We start from the raw sequence: 17,842 nt of genomic DNA, 5'->3' as shown, positions 1-17,842 counted from the left end.
CGCTTGAGCTCAGGAGTTTGAGACCAGCCTGGGCATCGTGGTGAAACCCCAGCTCTACAAAAAATTATCCAGGTATGGTGGCATGTGCCTGTAGTCCCACCTACTCAGGAGGCTGAGGTGGGAGGATTGCTAGTGCCCAGAAGGTTAAGGCTGCAGTGAGCTGTGATAGCACCACTGCACTCCAGCCTGGGCAATAGAGTGAGTCCCTTTCTCAAAAAAAAAAAAAGAAAGTTAAAATTTTAAGTGACATAAAAATATAAGTTAAGTTTAGGGCTGGACACGGTGGCTCACGCCTGTAATCCCAGCACTTTGGGAAGCCGAGGCGGGCGGATCACGAGGTGAGGAGATTGAGACCGTCCTGGCTAACACGGTGAAACCCCGTCTCTACTAAAAATACAAAAAATTAGCCAGACATGGTGGCGAACGCCTGTAGTCCCAGCTGCTCGGGAGACTGAGGCAGGAGAATGGCGTGAACCCAGGAGGCGGAGCTTGCAGTGAGCTGAGATCCGGCCACTGCGCTCCAGCCTGGGTGACAGAGCGAGATTCTGTCTCAGAATATAATAATAATAGTAATAAGTTTAGGCTGGGCACAGTGGCTTACACCTGTAATCCCAGCACTTTGGGAGGCTGGGGCGGGTGGATCACCTGAGGAGTTTGAGACCAGCCTGACCAACGTGGAGAAACCCTGTCTCTACTAAAACCTACTAAAAATACAAAATTAGCTGGGCATGAGCTACAAAATTAGCTGGGCATGGTGGCGCATGCCTGTAATCGCAGCTACTGGGGAGGCGGAGGCAGAAGAATCAGTTAAACTTGGGAGGCGGAGATTGCAGTGAGCCATTGCACTCCAGCCTGGGCAACAAGAGCAAAACTCCATCTCAAAAAAAAAAAAAGAAAAGAAAAGGAATATATATATATATGTTTAAATAGTTTATCATTTTATTTAACAGAATAAGTTTATTCTGTCAAATTTCTATAAATATTTCTCAGTCCTCACTCTCCGTTTCCATACTTAATCTCATGTCAGTTTGTGATATATCTTATGTCAGTTTGTGGACCAGATAACACTTTGAGGTAGAGCTCTATATATGGGAGTGGAAGGAGAGTCGTCTTCTTATTATTTTTTTAAGTAAAGACTTAAACATGTTTAAAAGATAATTGGAAGACTCCAGTTAAGAGGATGAAATTAAATATTCAAGAGATACTTGAGGATCAAGTAGGAGGAATAGGATCCAAAGCATAGCATGAGGGAATATTAGCCTTAGATAGAGGAACAGGCATTTTTCTCTAACAGCAACAAATGGGCCTGGGTTAGGTAGGGAAGCTAAGGGAGTCCTTTCTGATGCCTGCTGTTTTCTCTGAAATAGAAAACCTAGTTATTTTCTTAGAGTAATGAGTGAGGAATGGGGCAGGCAATTTGAGGAGACTGAGGACTGGCAATAGTGGAGACTATAGAAAGAGTTTCCTGGTGGTGCTGAGGCCATCCAAGGATGCTGATCCTAAATTATAGTAGAATCAGTTTGCCCATTGCATCACTTTTTCTTGTAAGTGTTAAAAGCAACAACAAAAAAAGATAGCTGGAATTATCCCTGACTGGAGTTTCACTAAACAAGTACAAAATAAGATCGATAATATTGCTAAAAGGGTAATTTTTTTTCTTTGAGAGAGGCGTGAGCCACCGTGCCCAGCCTGAAAGGTTAATTCAAATCCTTAATCAGAGCATACTCCTCCTCTGCCTTTATTGGCTTCTTATTCTTCCAAATTCCTTGTCCATGACCTGGCTACCTCTTAGATCCCATCCAATACTACTTTTTCCTCCTCGTTTACTGTTCTACAGCCATACTGGGTTAATTTTGTTCTTGGAAAATACCAAGCTCCCACTTCAGGACCTTTATGCAGTCTTTTTTTTTTTTTTTTTTGAGACAAAGTTTTGCTCTGTAGCCCAGACTGGAGTGCCGTGGCGCTATCTCGGCTCACTGCAACCTCTGCCTCCCGGGTTCCAGTGATTCTCCTGTCTCAGCCTGCCGGGTAGCTGGGATTACAGGCATGTGCCACCACACCCAGCTAATTTTTGTATTTTTAGTAGAGACGGGGTTTCACCATGTTGGCCAGGCTGGTCTTGAACTCCTGACATCGGGTGATCCGCCCACCTCAGCCTCCTAAAGTGCTAGGATTACAGGCGTGAGCCACCGCGCCTGGCCTGTGCAGTTTGGACTCATATATTATCCCTCAGAGGAGCCCTTATCCCTTTCTATCCTCTCGTTACTCTCTATCATTTGATGCCATTTATGTTTCATTCACAGAGCATTTATCATTCCCTGAAGTTACCTCGTTTATTTATTCACCTGCTTTGTGTCTGGCTCCTCCTTTGAGAATGTAGATCCCATGGTCCAGGGATGTTCTGTTTACCAATGTCATTGGAATGCTTAGAGCAGTGCCTGGCATATAGTTGATGCTCTATAAATATTTAATGAATGGGCCGGGTGCAGTGGCTCATGCCTGTAATCCCAGCACTTTAGGAGGCCCAGGTGGGCAGGTCATGAAGTCAGGAGTTCAAGACCAGCCTGGCCAACATAGTGAAACCCCGTCTCTACTAAAAATACAAAAAATTAGCCAGATGGGGTAGTGGGCTTCTGTAATCCCAGCTACTTGGGAGGCTAAGGCAGGAGAATCGCTTGAACCTGGGAGGTGGAGGTTGCAGTGAGCCGAGATTGCGCCATTGCACTCCAGCCTAGGTGACAAAGTGAAGACTCCATGTCAAAACAAACAAACAAACAAACCCCCAAATATTTAATGAACGAATAAAAAGGAGGTGATCTCGGAGAAAAAGAGAGGGAAGAACAAAGTGATAGACCATGGATTTAAGTTGGATAAAATGTGTCATAAAGAAAGGGGAAGACCAAGTGCACTGGCTCACGCCTGTAATCCCAGCACTTTGGAGGCCAAGGTGGGAGGATTGCTTGAAGCCAGGAGTTTGAGACCAGTCTGGGTATATTAGGGAGACCCTGTCTCTACAAAAAGTTTTAAAAATAGGCTAGGCTTAGTATCTCCTGCCTGTAATCCTAGCATTTTGGGAGGCTGAGGCAGGAGGATCACTTGAGCCCAGGAGTTTGAGACCAGCCTGGGCAACTTAGACACCATCTCTACAAAAATAAATAAATAAGATAATTAGCTGGGCATGGTGATACATGCCTGTAGTCCCAACTATTTGGAAGGCTGAGGTGAGAGGATTGCTTGAGCCCAGGGGTTCAAGGCTGCAGTGATTCATGATCATGCCACTGCTCTCCAGCTTGAGTGATTTCAAGACTGTCTCAAAAGAATAAAAATAAGAAAAAGCAGGACTGATAAAGTGGGGGATTAACCTTGGAGATGTTGGCCGGATGCGGTAGCTCACGCCTGTAACCCCAACACTTTGGGATGCCAAGGTGAGTGGATCACCTAAGGTCAGGAGTTCAAGACCAGCCTGACCAACATGGTGAAACCCCATTTCTGTAATTTTGAATACAAAAATTAGCTGGGTGTGGTGGCATCTGCCTATAATCCCAGCCACACGGGACTGAGGCAGAAGAATCGCTTAAACCCGGGAGGCAGAGGTTTCATTGAGTCGAGATCATGCCAACGCACTCCAGTCTGGGCAACAGAGCGAGACTCTGTCTCAAAAAAAAAAAAAAAAAAAAATCTTGGAGATCTTGGTAAGGTTGCTACTTAATAAAGTTTAAAAACTTTTGCAGTAGGAGTAAACAAAAGAGAAGAAGTTGTGGTCTGGGAGTATAAACATATAAACCTTAAAGAAGTGATTCTGAAACTAGCAGATATGAGTGATACCAAAATTTGAAATACAGTCATGAGAATGATACTTGATGTGGAGTGGAAGAGGGGACGTCAAGAAGCTGAGATATGAGGGCAATAGACGGTTTATTCTCGTGGATATTGAGGTTACAGGATGAAGGCGGGGCTTAGGGTAGACTGAATGCTGAAGCTGTGGCTGAATGAAGCAGAGCAAATAGGTAGGAGCTCATTAGGTGAGAGGAATTAATGAGTGTGGCCTCCCACATAGCATGAACTTCAAAAGAGCTGGCTTTTTTAAAGGAATAATATCAAACCTGTAAGAACAAATGTTAGAACCCCATCTTTTCGCCAGGTTATTTTTAAAGAAACCTTAATTTCAAAGGGCAGAAAGGAAAGTAATATCAGCAGAAGAAAACCAGCTTCAAGAAGGTGGCAGGAAAGCTTGGAGGAGAGGTTACCGATAAGGCACATTTGCTGGCTGTGGAGCCAAGTGGATTCAGAGCACATAGTGGAAAGGTTTGGGAAGTGGAAGAATATGGAGAGCTCTGTAGGAGGTGCAGAACAACAGGGGTGACTGTATACTCTAAAAGCTGAATGAGTGACATGGTGTATTTGACTTCAGCTGGCCGTCTGAGGAAAGTGAGAAAGAGCCTAATGGCCAGAGGACTTATCCGGTTTATCCAGAATGATATGTTCCCCAAACATGATTTACTTACCTGCTTTTCGTCTGGCTCCTCCTTTGAGAATATAGACCCCAAAAGCTGCCCTGCCTAGATGAAAGGGAGTGTTAAACTGAGCATTATGAACATTCACCACATTTTACCAGTTTTTTTCTCAGATGTGTTGTTAGATATATTTTTGCCCAGGATAATGTTGAGCTTTCAAATTTGTTAGTATTCTTTTTTGTTTTTTTTTGTTTTTTGTTTTTTGTTTTTTTTGGAGATGGAGTCTCGCTCTGTCGCCCAGGCTGGAGTGCAGTGGCTGGATCTCAGCTCACTGCAAGCTCCGCCTCCTGGGTTTACGCCATTCTCCTGCCTCAGCCTCCCGAGTAGCTGGGACTACAGGCGCCCGCCACCTCGCCCGGCTAGTTTTTTGTATTTTTTAGTAGAGACGGGGTTTCACCGTGTTAGCCAGAATGGTCTCGATCTCCTGACCTCGTGATCCGCCTGTCTCGGCCTCCCAAAGTGCTGGGATTACAGGCTTGCGCCACTGCGCCCGGCCTTGTTTTGTTTTTTAATGGTAATGAGTGTTTGTATTTAGATCTCTACTTTTGTCATGCCTGGGAAGACATTTGCTGGAGGTACCCCAATATTATTGAATGGTCTTTTCTTTTTTTCTAGTGCTTACATGATTTCATCTTTAATATTTAAACCTTTAGTCCTTCTGGAATGTATATGTGTATTGTCTTTATACCAATGTATCTTGTATATTTTTCCTAAGTGGCTGGACTATTCTATTTTAAATACTTCTCTTTTTTTTTTGGTATTGTTTATTTTTTTTTTGCTTGTTTTATTGATTGGAAATTCCATTAAAGACAGTTTCTGTAAAATCTATACCTTATTTAATGTTCAGCTAATTATAGCCTACTACCTTTTTCTGTTTTAAAAACCATATTAAAAGGCCAGGCACAGTGGGTCACACCTATAATCCCAGCACTTCGGAAGGCTGAGGTGGGCAGATCACTTGAGGTCGGGAGTTTAAGACCAGTCTGGCCAACATGGCGAAGCCCCATCTGTACTAAAATTACAAAAATTAGCTGGACGTGTTGGCGTGTGCCTGTAGTCCCAGCTGCTCGGGAGGCTGAGGAAGGAGAATCACTTGAACCCGGGAGGTGGAGGTTGCAGTGAGTCTGTGCCACTGCACGCTAACCTGGGTGACAAAGGGAGACTCTGTTTCAATTTAAAAATATATATATATTTAAATATATATATATTTAAATATATTTAAAATCAGTACTAGCTATGAATATTACAAATAGATACACCCTTTGGCTTAATAATGCCACCTCTAATAATTTATCTACAAATATGCATGCATATATATGAAACTATACCTGTTCAAAAAAAATTTATTTATTTTTTTTTGAGATGGAGTCTTGCACTGTCACCCAGGCTGGAGTGCAGTGGCACAATCTCAGTTCACTGCTGCGTTGGCCTCCTGGGTTCAAGCAATTCTCCTGCCTCAGCCTCCCGAGTGGCTGGGACTGTAGGTGCACACTACCACGCCTGGCTAATTTTTTTGTATTTTCAGTAGAGATGGGGTTTCGCCGTGTTGGCCAGGCTGGTCTCAAACTCCTGGCCTCAAGTGATCCGCCTACCTCAGTCTCCCAAAGTGCTGGGATTATAGGCCTGAGCCACAACACTTGGCCTGTTCAAAATTTTTCATTGCTGCATTTTTTTTTTAATGTATAAAGCAAAATACTGAGAATAACCTAAATGTCCATCAGTGAAGGAACTGATTAAATAAATTAGGGTATATCCGTAAGGTGAAAAACAATGGTAACATTTTTTTAAAGTGAGGAAATACTTTCTATACTGATACAGAATCTTCATTTTGTTTAATGAAAAAAGCTAGGCATAGTAGTAGTACATATGGGATGTATAGTACTACTTGTCTATGTATATCCCTGAAGTACCTTATTAAAGATCGGTCGGCTAAAGGACAGAAGTATGATATTGTACTTTGTGAATTTTGAGCCATCAGTCAAGAATACTTTTTTTTTTTTTTTTGATACAAGGTCTCACTCTATCTCCCAGGCTGGAGTACAGTGGCATTATCTCGGCTCATTGCAACCTCTACCACCCAGGTTCAAGCAGTCCTTCAACCTCAGCCTCCCTGGTAGCTGGGACTACAGGCACGTGCCACCACACCTGGCTCATTTTTGTGTTTTCAGTAGAGATGGGACTTCACCATGTTGCCCAGGCTGGTCTGAAACTCCTGGGCTCAAGCAATCCACCCACCTCAGCCTCCCAAAGTGCTGGGATTACAGGTGTGAGCCACCGTGCCTGGTCAAAAATAAATAAAATTTTAAAAGGTGAAAGGAAACCACTTACTGAAATTTTATTTTTATAACTCTTTTTTCTTTTTCTGCTAAATTGAGCTAAATAACATGTATTATTACCTCACATATCATTTTTTTGTAGTGAGAACACTTAAAATCTACTCTCTTAGCAGTTTTCAGGAGTACAATACGTTATTAACTACAGTCACCATTTTGTACAAGAGATCACTTGAACTTTTTTATATTTTTATAATTCTTGAAAGAGAATTGAGTATCATTTGTAGTATCAGAATTGCAAACTTTTCAAAAATAAGAGGTTGAAAACATGATTTTTTTTCCTCTTTATCTCTCTTATAACCATAGGAAATGTGCAACAATCAGTTAACCGCAAACAGAGCTGGAAAGGTTCTAAAGAATCCTTAGTTCCTCAGAGGCATGGCCAACCACTAGGAGAAAGTGTGGCCTATCATTCTGAGAGTCCCAACTCACAGACAGATGTAGGAAGACCTTTGTCTGGATCTGGTATAACAGCATTTGCTCAAGCTCACCCCAGCAATGGACAGAGAGTGAACCCCCCACCTCCACCTCAAGTAAGGAGTGTTACTCCTCCACCACCTCCAAGAGGCCAGACTCCCCCTCCAAGAGGTACAACTCCACCTCCCCCTTCATGGGAACCAAACTCTCAAACAAAACGCTATTCTGGAAACATGGAATACGTAATCTCCCGAATCTCTCCTGTCCCACCTGGGGCATGGCAAGAGGGCTATCCTCCACCACCTCTCAGTACTTCCCCCATGAATCCTTCTAATCAGGGACAGAGAGGCATTAGTTCTGTTCCTGTTGGCAGACAACCAATCATCATGCAGAGTTCTAGCAAATTTAACTTTCCATCAGGGAGACCTGGAATGCAGAATGGTACTGGACAAACTGATTTCATGATACACCAAAATGTTGTCCCTGCTGGCAGTGTGAATCGGCAGCCACCACCTCCATATCCTCTGACCGCAACTAATGGACAAAGCCCTTCTGCTTTACAAACAGGGGGATCTGCTGCTCCTTCGTCATATACAAATGGAAATATTCCTCAGTCTATGATGGTGCCAAACAGAAATAGTCATAACATGGAACTGTATAACATTAATGTACCTGGACTGCAAACAAATTGGCCTCAGTCATCTTCTGCTCCAGCCCAGTCATCCCCGAGCAGTGGGCATGAAATCCCTACATGGCAACCTAACATACCAGTGAGGTCAAATTCTTTTAATAACCCATTAGGAAATAGAGCAAGTCACTCTGCTAATTCTCAGCCTTCCGCTACAACAGTCACTGCAATTACACCAGCTCCTATTCAACAGCCTGTGAAAAGCATGCGTGTATTAAAACCAGAGCTACAGACTGCTTTAGCACCTACACACCCTTCTTGGATACCACAGCCAATTCAAACTGTTCAACCCAGTCCTTTTCCTGAGGGAACCGCTTCAAATGTGACTGTGATGCCACCTGTTGCTGAAGCTCCAAACTATCAGGGACCACCACCACCATACCCAAAACATCTGCTGCACCAAAACCCATCTGTTCCTCCATATGAATCAATCAGTAAGCCTAGCAAAGAGGATCAGCCAAGCTTGCCCAAGGAAGATGAGAGTGAAAAGAGTTATGAAAATGTTGATAGTGGGGATAAAGAAAAGAAACAGATTACAACTTCACCCATTACTGTTAGGAAAAACAAGAAAGATGAAGAGCGAAGGGAATCTCGTATTCAAAGTTATTCTCCTCAAGCATTTAAATTCTTTATGGAGCAACATGTAGAAAATGTACTCAAATCTCATCAGCAGCGTCTACATCGTAAAAAACAATTAGAGAATGAAATGATGCGGGTAAAACCTTTTAAAATGTCCATTTTTATACTTAAAATCTATTTGCTTGGTGTTTATTTTAAAATATTGTGCTCCAGTATTTTTCTGTTTTTATAGCTAAATACAATATATTATCAGTTACAGAATTTAAAAGTGAATAAATATTAAAGTGCTTTTGATTGTAGCATCTTTTTTTAGTATTTCAAGATTTACTCAGAATTTCCTCTAATAAAATCTTGTGTAAATTAAGAAAAATATAATTTGCAGTATATAGTTTAGGTATACATAATACCTTTATATGAAAATTGGAGGAAGGGTTGTTTTCTAGGTTTTATACATTATCTTACAACATTTAAACATAAACTAGAAATTTGTGGGTCTCAAGCCGGGCGCGGTGGCTCACTCCTGTAATCCCAGCACTTTGGAAGGCCGAGGCGGGCAGATCATGAGGTCAGGAGATTGAGACCATCCTGCCTAACACGGTGAAACCTCGTCTCTACTAAAAGTACGAAAAAAATCAGCTGGGCGTGGTGGCAGGCGCCTGTAGTCCCAACTACTGGGGAGGCTGAGTCAGGAGAATGTCGTGAACCTGGGAGGTGGCAGTTGCAGTGAGCCGAGATCGCACCATTGTACTCCAGCCTGGGCGACAGAGAGAGACTCCGTCTCAAAAAAAAAAAAAAAAAGAAAGAAAGAAATATGTGGGTCTCATCTCTTGATATACTTATGAAACAATTCCTTTTACTTGTAGAAAATTTGGAGTTTAGGCCGGGCGCGGTGGCTCAAGCCTGTAATCCCAGCACTTTGGGAGGCCGAGATGGGCGGATCACGAGGTCAGGAGATCGAGACCATCTTGGCTAACACGGTGAAACCCCGTCTCTACTAAAAAATACAAAAAACTAGCCGGGCAAGGTGGCGGGCGCCTGTAGTCCCAGCTACTCGGGAGGCTGAGGCAGGAGAATGGCGTGAACCCGGGAGGCGGAGCTTGCAGTGAGCTGAGATCCAGCCACTGCACTCCAGCCTGGGCGACAGAGCGAGACTCCGTCTCAAAAAAAACAAAAAAAGAAAAAGAAAATTTGGAGTTTATGGGTTTATTCATCACATAGATCTTATTAGAAAGTGTAAAAGAAATTCCCTTCAGTTATTTCTTCCTTCTCATTTCATTTTTATAATATACTAGAGAAAAATGTGCTGAAATTATTTAGTCAAACTGCACTAAAAGGGAGATCAGACTAATAAGTAAACACACTTTAATCTGTGTTGTCATTTCACATAGATCTCTTCACTAGATATTAAGGTAGTACGATCATCATCTTTTTTTTTTTTTTTTTTTTTTGAGACGGAGTCTTGCTCTGTCGCCAGGCTGGAGTGCAGTGCCGCCATCTCGGCTCACTGCAACCTCCACCTCCCAGGTTCAAGCAGTTCTCCTTCCTCAGCCTCCCCAGTAGCTGGGACTACAGGTGCCCATCACCACACCGATCTAATTTTTTATTTTTAGTAGAAGCGGGGTTTCACCATGTTGGCCAGGCTGCTCTTGATGTCTTGACCCCATGACCCACCCACGTCTGCCTCCCAAAGTGCTGGGATTACAGGCGTGAGCCACCGCACCCGGCTATTATTGTTTTTATCATATGCTTACAGTTCAAAGATTTGACTCCTAATCTTACATCTGTTACTCACAATCCAAGAGGCTTAACCTTGTGATTAAACTCCTTTATATATACTTGAGAGAACCATTCTTATAAAATGATTTTTCCAAATCTGATTTTATAGTATTGTTGTTTCCATTTTATATTTTATTAAATGAGAAATACCATAATAATTTCTATGACTTATTCATATTTTAGTTCTTAGGATTTCTTACTAAAGTCTGTCTATGTGTATTTTCTTAGTTTATTTTTCCTTTTTCCTCTTCACTTTCACTAATAGCTGATTTAAACTTTTATGGTGTTGGAAGCTTTGCTGACTTCTGTAGTCTCCATTACTGTGTAGGCAAGTAAGATTTTAAGAGAAACAGTTCTGAACTAAGTCTGGCATGCCACCCTTAAAAGATTTTGCATGCAAATATGAATCCTAACAGAAGCATGTGGTTGCTCTATTTTAGTCTTGTATTTCTAGAATTAGACCCCACTTTTCCAATTGAATTTCTTTTCTATTTAAACCCTTTAATTAATTCTTTATTAGTTAGCCAAAAATGTTTCTCCCTTTTAAATCCAGGCATTCCATATCTATAATACTTAGAAGTTAGTTTTTGTTTTTAATCTATTTTTTGATATATTCATGAGTCACACTGACTATTCTTTGAAGTATTCCTAAATATCCAAAGGATATCTTGTGAACAACCAGTTGTTCTTTTCAAAGTAGGAGAAACCCTTTGCAATTTGTGTTAGTGGTTGGCTGTGAGTCGCACCTTTACTCTAATGCCCTGAAAAAGAGAAAAGGAAAGATTATTAATGACTATTATGTATTTATTGAGAATGGGGAAAGGATTGGTGGGTTAGAAAAGGTATTGTTTTGTTGTTCTTTGGTACATTAATTTTTTAGAATAAATGAACCTGGAGTGGAAGAATTTTTTTTTTTTTCATGAAGGACAAAATAGGAGGAAGAATATTTGAGGCCTAGGAATTCCACCAAGAGAAGCATATAACAGAGAGATAAATGAAGATGCATGTTAACAGGTGTTTGTTGCACATTAAGAACCTTTTTTTTTTTTTTTTTTTGGAGTGCATTAGAGAAGGGTAGAAAGCTTACTCATCTGGTACCCTCTTCTTGCGCTCCACAGCTGAATTTGCATATGTATTCACTTTGAATATCCTTTTAACTACCCCTTAGGCTGCACTTTTGATCATTAATTTCCTTTGAAATGTTTTCTAGATTTCTAACATGCTTTATTAAAAATTATGTATTTAACCTTTAAATATATGCCTGAAGTTTTTCCAAGCTATTTCTTAATATTCAATATTGAAGAAGATAATTCTTATTTAACATTTAGTTTATTTGCCTAGGTTGGATTATCTCAAGATGCCCAGGATCAAATGAGAAAGATGCTTTGCCAAAAAGAATCTAATTACATCCGTCTTAAAAGGGCTAAAATGGACAAATCTATGTTTGTGAAGATAAAGACACTAGGAATAGGAGCATTTGGTGAAGTCTGCCTAGCAAGAAAAGTAGATACCAAGGCTTTGTATGCAACAAAAACTCTTCGCAAGAAAGATGTTCTTCTTCGAAATCAAGTTGCTCATGTTAAAGCTGAGAGAGATATCCTGGCTGAAGCTGACAATGAATGGGTAGTTCGTCTGTATTATTCATTCCAAGATAAGGACAATTTATACTTTGTAATGGACTACATTCCTGGGGGTGATATGATGAGCCTATTAATTAGAATGGGCATCTTTCCAGAAAATCTGGCACGATTCTACATAGCAGAACTAACCTGTGCAGTTGAAAGTGTTCATAAAATGGGTTTTATTCATAGAGATATTAAACCTGATAATATTTTGATTGATCGTGATGGTCATATTAAATTGACTGACTTTGGCCTCTGCACTGGCTTCAGATGGACACACGATTCTAAGTACTATCAGAGTGGTAAGTAAACTCATCAAATTTATTTTAGTTTGTTCATACTAATGTAATTTATTGATGTAGTAATTATAAGATGATATCATCACTGGATGAGAGCCAGAAGATGTGGGTCAGGTCTTGATTCTGTTGGATAAACTTGGGTGAATCCTTTAGGCACTTAGACTTATAAAATGAAAGAATGTGCTAGACTTGATTCTTTCTAAATATCATTAACATTTTTTGAGTCACACCTTTTACATTTTATTTGTAAATATGACAGACAAATAACTTTTTTTTTTTTTTTTTTTTGATGGTGTATTGCTCTGTCACACAAGCTGGAGTGCAGTGGCGCGATCTCGGCTCACTGCAACCTCCCCGTCCTGGGTTCAAGTGATTCTCCTGCCTCAGCCTCCCGAGTAGCTGGGATTACAAGCACCCGCCACCATGCCCGGTTAATTTTTGTATTTTTAATAGAGATGGGGTTTCACCATGTTGGCCAGGCTGATCTCAAACTCCTGACCTCAGGTGATCCACCTGCCTCAGCCTCCCAAAGTGCTGAGATTACAGGTGTGAGCCCCTGCGCCTGGCCAAATACCATTTTAAAAATAATTTTTTAACGAATCCTCATATCCATCATTCAGTTAAAGAACTAGACTATCAGTACTTTAGAAGCCCCTAAACAATCACTTCCCCTTTTCTCCTCCACAGAGATAATTATTATTTCAGAACTTTATAATAGGTTCTTTACTTTTATTGATACTTTTATTACAAATGTATATATCTCTAAATAATATATTATTTCATTTTGCCTACTCTTTAACCTTTATTTAAATTTAATCTATATATATTCTTTGTGTTGACTTGTTTGAGGTTCCTCCATGTTATTACATGTAACATTTATTTTCACTGCTATTTAGGATTCCATAACGTGACTATTACACAACTTATATAACCCTAAACACTTTATGATCCTTGATCCTATTTTATCCTCACAATGTCACTGTGAGGCAGGATGAAGAAACTGAGGCCTAGTTAGATGAAGTAACTTGCCCAAGGTCAGACAGAAATCAAGTGTAAGGGCTAGGCTTTGAACGCAGGTTTGTCTGATTTCAGGGCTCATGTTATTTCTACTACACCACACTGCCTCACCAAGATCCCTCCAAGTGCTAATGGAAGTGTAAGTCAATCTAACATTTGTTAAATACTATGTACTAGGTGCTTAACAATATATTCTAATATGCTCACAACAATTCTCTGGGTAAGTATTGGCCTCCTGTGCTTCTGTGAAGACAAGTAGATTGACATTAAAATGGGTAGAACTGAGACAATTGAACCTACTTTAATGTTTGACATAGTGGAATTTAGTGTCTCCCCAGATTCGACTGAATTATTACCTGGAAAGCTTCTTAAAAACATGATTCCTAGGCTTTATTCCCGTCTTTTGATCAAAAGTCTTCACTGGGGCATAGAAATCTTTTTGTTCTTGTTGTTTTTTTTGTTTGTTTGTTTTGAGACAGAGTCTTGGTCTGTTGCCAGGCTGGAGTGCCATGGCGCAATCTCGGCTTACTGCAACCTCCATCTCCTGGGTTCAAGCGATTCTCCTGCCTCAGCCTCCTGAGTAGCTGGAATTACAGACACACGCCACCACACCCAGCTAATTTTTGTATTTTTAGTAGAGATGGGGTTTCACCATGTTGGCCAGGATAGTCTCAATCTCTTGACCTCGTTATCCACCCGCCTCGGCCTCCCAAAGGGAAATCATATTTTAATCAAACATCCCAGATAAATATTATATTATATAAGTATAATAAATATTAATTTCTTATATTCTAGGTGACTTCATGCCATCTATATGTTAATGACTTCCAAATCTCTGTCTCCAGAAATGGCCTTTCTCTGAAATTCATAATTTCTCTATCCAACTGCTTCCTGTCTGTCTTCACATGGATTTCAAATAGACCTTTCAAACTTCACATGGCTCATAAAGAACTCTTTTTTTTAAGCATAAATCAGATATTGTTATCTTCTTGCTTCAAACTCTCCAATATCTTTTCCCTTTACTTGAAGTAAAAGGCAGACCATTTCTATTGCTTGCAAAACCCATGTGTATTTGTTCCTGCTGCATTTTTTACAGTTCTTGCCCCATTTCCTACAGTTCTCCCCTGTATCAGCTGCACTGTCCTTCTCTCTGTTGCTGTTATTTCTGTGTAGAATACCTAAACCTGATTTTTAAATGGTTGAGTCCTTCTTGTTTTTTTATGATTTAGCTGATGTCACCTTCTCAATTGGTCTTTCCTAGCCATTCAGTCTTATGTAGCTATCCAGTCACATTTGTCACATCACCCTGTGTTGATTCTCTGTGTAGGGTATGTCACTGTTCCTTATATGTGTAATTGTTTGTTTTGTTTCTTTTCCTACTAGAATGTAACCAGAGCTTTGTCTTATCACTGTCATTTATTGAATGAAACACTGATCTAATTTGTTTGAAAGTTTGTCCAGAGTAGTACCAGGGAGTGGGCTAAATAACAAACTCTTAATCTCCCCATGACTCATATTGTTGTTATTTAACATTGAATAAATTGCTAAATCTTAGGCTTTTTTTTTTTTCAAGTGTAAAATCATTCCTATTGACATCTCAGAAAGCAGGCTCTAATTGGTAATAAACACCATCCATGATTTGGCATACATTGTGTCTTATTTTGTCACAAGGGAGAATGTTGTTAACCGTAAACCATGATGTCAGAAGATTAAATAGACTTCAGGTTTACTGTTGTCCTTGTTGATTTTATTTATTTATTCTTTTGTTGTGCAGGTGACCATCCACGGCAAGATAGCATGGATTTCAGTAATGAATGGGGGGATCCCTCAAGCTGTCGATGTGGAGACAGACTGAAGCCATTAGAGCGGAGAGCTGCACGCCAGCACCAGCGATGTTTAGCACATTCTTTGGTTGGGACTCCCAATTATATTGCACCTGAAGTATTGCTACGAACAGGTAAAGCACTTCTTTCATATAAAATCTCAGTAGGCCTTTAGACCAGCCAAAACAACACTAGAATACGCCTTATTTTTCAGGCTTATAATAAAAGTATTAATTTTGCAATATAAATTGGTGATTTAATGTTAATTTTTATTGTATTCTGAGCATTTTTAAAGTGCTTGTAAATAACTAACTTTGGTATCTTATTTTAGGATACACACAGTTGTGTGATTGGTGGAGTGTTGGTGTTATTCTTTTTGAAATGTTGGTGGGACAACCTCCTTTCTTGGCACAAACACCATTAGAAACACAAATGAAGGTAAGGTATGGCATCTATATTAAAAGAATTCTCACAAAGTTGCTACATCATTGACCTTTATTTATTAGTACTTAGAGCATTTTAGTCTGGAGTTAAAGAATGAGCTTGGGCCGGGTGCAGTGGCTCATACCCATAATGCCAGTGCTTTGGGAGGTTGAGGCAGGAGGATTGCTTGAACCTAGGAGTTCAAGATCAGCCTGACAACAATGTGAGACCCCATCTCTACAAAAAAAAAATGTTTAATTTATAGAAGGAAAAGAATGAACTTGTAAGGGTATATGAACTCACTAAAATTGCATGTGTGAACTCCAGTCTCCATGATGCCATATCCCCATAATCTTGTATCCCCCCTCACTCATACACCATACTCATATATCATTCTCAAAAAGGTCTTTAGGCCAGGCACGGTGACTCATGCCTGTAATCCTACCACTTTGGGAGGTGTAGGCGGGTGGATCACCTGAGGTCAGGAGTTTGGGATCAGCCTGGCCAACATGGCAAAACCCTGTCTCTACTAAAAATACAAAAATTAGCTGGGTATGGTTACACCTGTAATCCCAGCTACTTGGGAGGCTGAGGCAGGAGAATCCTTTGAACTCTGATGGCAGAGATTGCAGTGAGCCAAGATCTCACCATTGCACTCCACCCTGGGTGAAAGAGTGACACTCCTTCTCAAACAAAACAAAACAGGCCTTTAGTCCATTTTGAAGATTTATTTTAGTTCACTCCTTGTCACCTACTGCCTCCTGGCTTTGTCTCCTTCTATGCAAAGTACAAACAAATGTTTATATCCCCATTTGAAAATACCTCTGGTACTTACATGAGAAGCTACCCACAATTTTGACCATACACTGTCTGATTTAATACCCTTTGGTGATTCCTTTGTCCATGGGTTAAAGTTGGAATTTGCCCTCTGTTCATACCATTCCGTCTGTCTGGAATGCCCTACTTCCATCTCTTTCTTCTATAACCCTTCCTCCTTTCTGAAGTTTAATTAACTCCTGGTCATTCTCTCTCTCTCTCTCTTTTTTTTTTTTTTTTTTTTTTTTTTTTTTTTTTTTTTTTTTTTTTTTTTTTTGAGACGGAGTCTCGCTCTATCTCCCGGGCTGGAGTGCAGTGGCCGGATCTCAGCTCACTGCAAGCTCCGCCTCCCGGGTTTACGCCATTCTCCTGCCTCAGCCTCCCGGGTAGCTGGGACTACAGGCGCCCGCCACCTCGCCCGGCTAGTTTTTTGTATTTTTTAGTAGAGACGGGGTTTCACCGTGTTAGCCAGGATGGTCTCGATCTCCTGACCTCGTGATCCGCCCGTCTCGGCCTCCCAAAGTGCTGGGATTACAGGCTTGAGCCACCGCGCCCGGCCTCTTTTTTTTTTTTAATACAGAGTCTTGCTCTATCATCAGGCTAGAGTGCAGTGGCGTAATCTCAGCTCACTGCAACTTCTGCCTCCTGGGTTCAAGTGATTCTCATGCCTCAGCTTCCCGAGTAGCTGGGATTACAGGCACGTGCCATCACACCCAGCTAGTTTTTGTATTTTTAGTAGAGACGGGGTTTCACCATGTTGGCCAGGATGGTCTCAATCTCCTGAACTTATGATCCACCCGCCTCAGCCTCCCAATGAGCCACTGCACCCAGGCTCCTGATCATTCTTAATTATTCTTTGAGGGCCAGACATGATGGCTCATGTCTGTAATCCCAGCACTTTATTTATTTTGAGATAGGATCAAAACATTTCACCAAGGGTGGAATGCAGTGGCATGATGTTGTCTCATGCAACCTCTGTCTCCTGGCTCAAGCAACCTATCTTAGCCTCCTGGTAGATGGGACCACAGGTGCTTTTTTTTTTTTTTTTTTTTTTTTTTTTTTTTTTTTTTGTATTTTTTGTAGATATAGGGTTTTGCCATGTTGCCCAGGCTAGTCTCAAACTCCTGGGCTCAAGTGATCCACCCACCTCAGCCTCCCAAAGTGCTGGAATGGGTGCAGTGGCTCACACCTGTAATCCCAACACTTTGCAAGGTTGCAGCAGACAGATCACCAACAAATGGTATTGAAAAAACTGGTCAGCCATATACAAAAAAAATGAACATCAGGCCAGGTGCAGTGGCTCACACCTATAATCCTAGCACTTTGGGAGGCCGAGGCGGATGGATAACCTGAGGTTAGGGGTTTGAGACCAGCCTAGTCAACATGGTGAAACCCTGTCTCTACTAAAACTACAAAAATTAGCCAAGTGTGGTTGGTGCATGCCTGTAATCCCAGGTCCTTGGGAGGCTGAGGCAGGAGAATCACTTGAACCCAGGAGGCAGAGCTTGCATTGAGCCAAGATCGTGCCACTGCAT

At 41.1% G+C, this 17,842-nt stretch overlaps 1 protein-coding gene across 2 annotated transcripts in view; it reads left to right on the top strand.

The window, feature by feature from the left end:
- Positions 1 to 17,842, top strand: part of LATS1 (large tumor suppressor kinase 1) — a 59,686-nt gene that overhangs the window by 28,790 nt on the left and 13,054 nt on the right. For both annotated transcript variants that reach the window (XM_010381039.2, XM_030929156.1), the window contains 4 exons: positions 7,154 to 8,667; positions 11,649 to 12,231; positions 15,020 to 15,202; positions 15,400 to 15,506. In XM_010381039.2, the coding sequence (XP_010379341.1) occupies positions 7,154 to 8,667; positions 11,649 to 12,231; positions 15,020 to 15,202; positions 15,400 to 15,506 (2,387 nt within the window). The remainder of the gene's footprint in view (positions 1 to 7,153; positions 8,668 to 11,648; positions 12,232 to 15,019; positions 15,203 to 15,399; positions 15,507 to 17,842) is intronic.

This window comes from Rhinopithecus roxellana, chromosome 4 (genome assembly GCF_007565055.1).
Source record: "Rhinopithecus roxellana isolate Shanxi Qingling chromosome 4, ASM756505v1, whole genome shotgun sequence".
Taxonomy (NCBI): domain Eukaryota; kingdom Metazoa; phylum Chordata; class Mammalia; order Primates; family Cercopithecidae; genus Rhinopithecus; species Rhinopithecus roxellana.
This window is presented reverse-complemented; position numbering and strand designations above follow the sequence as displayed.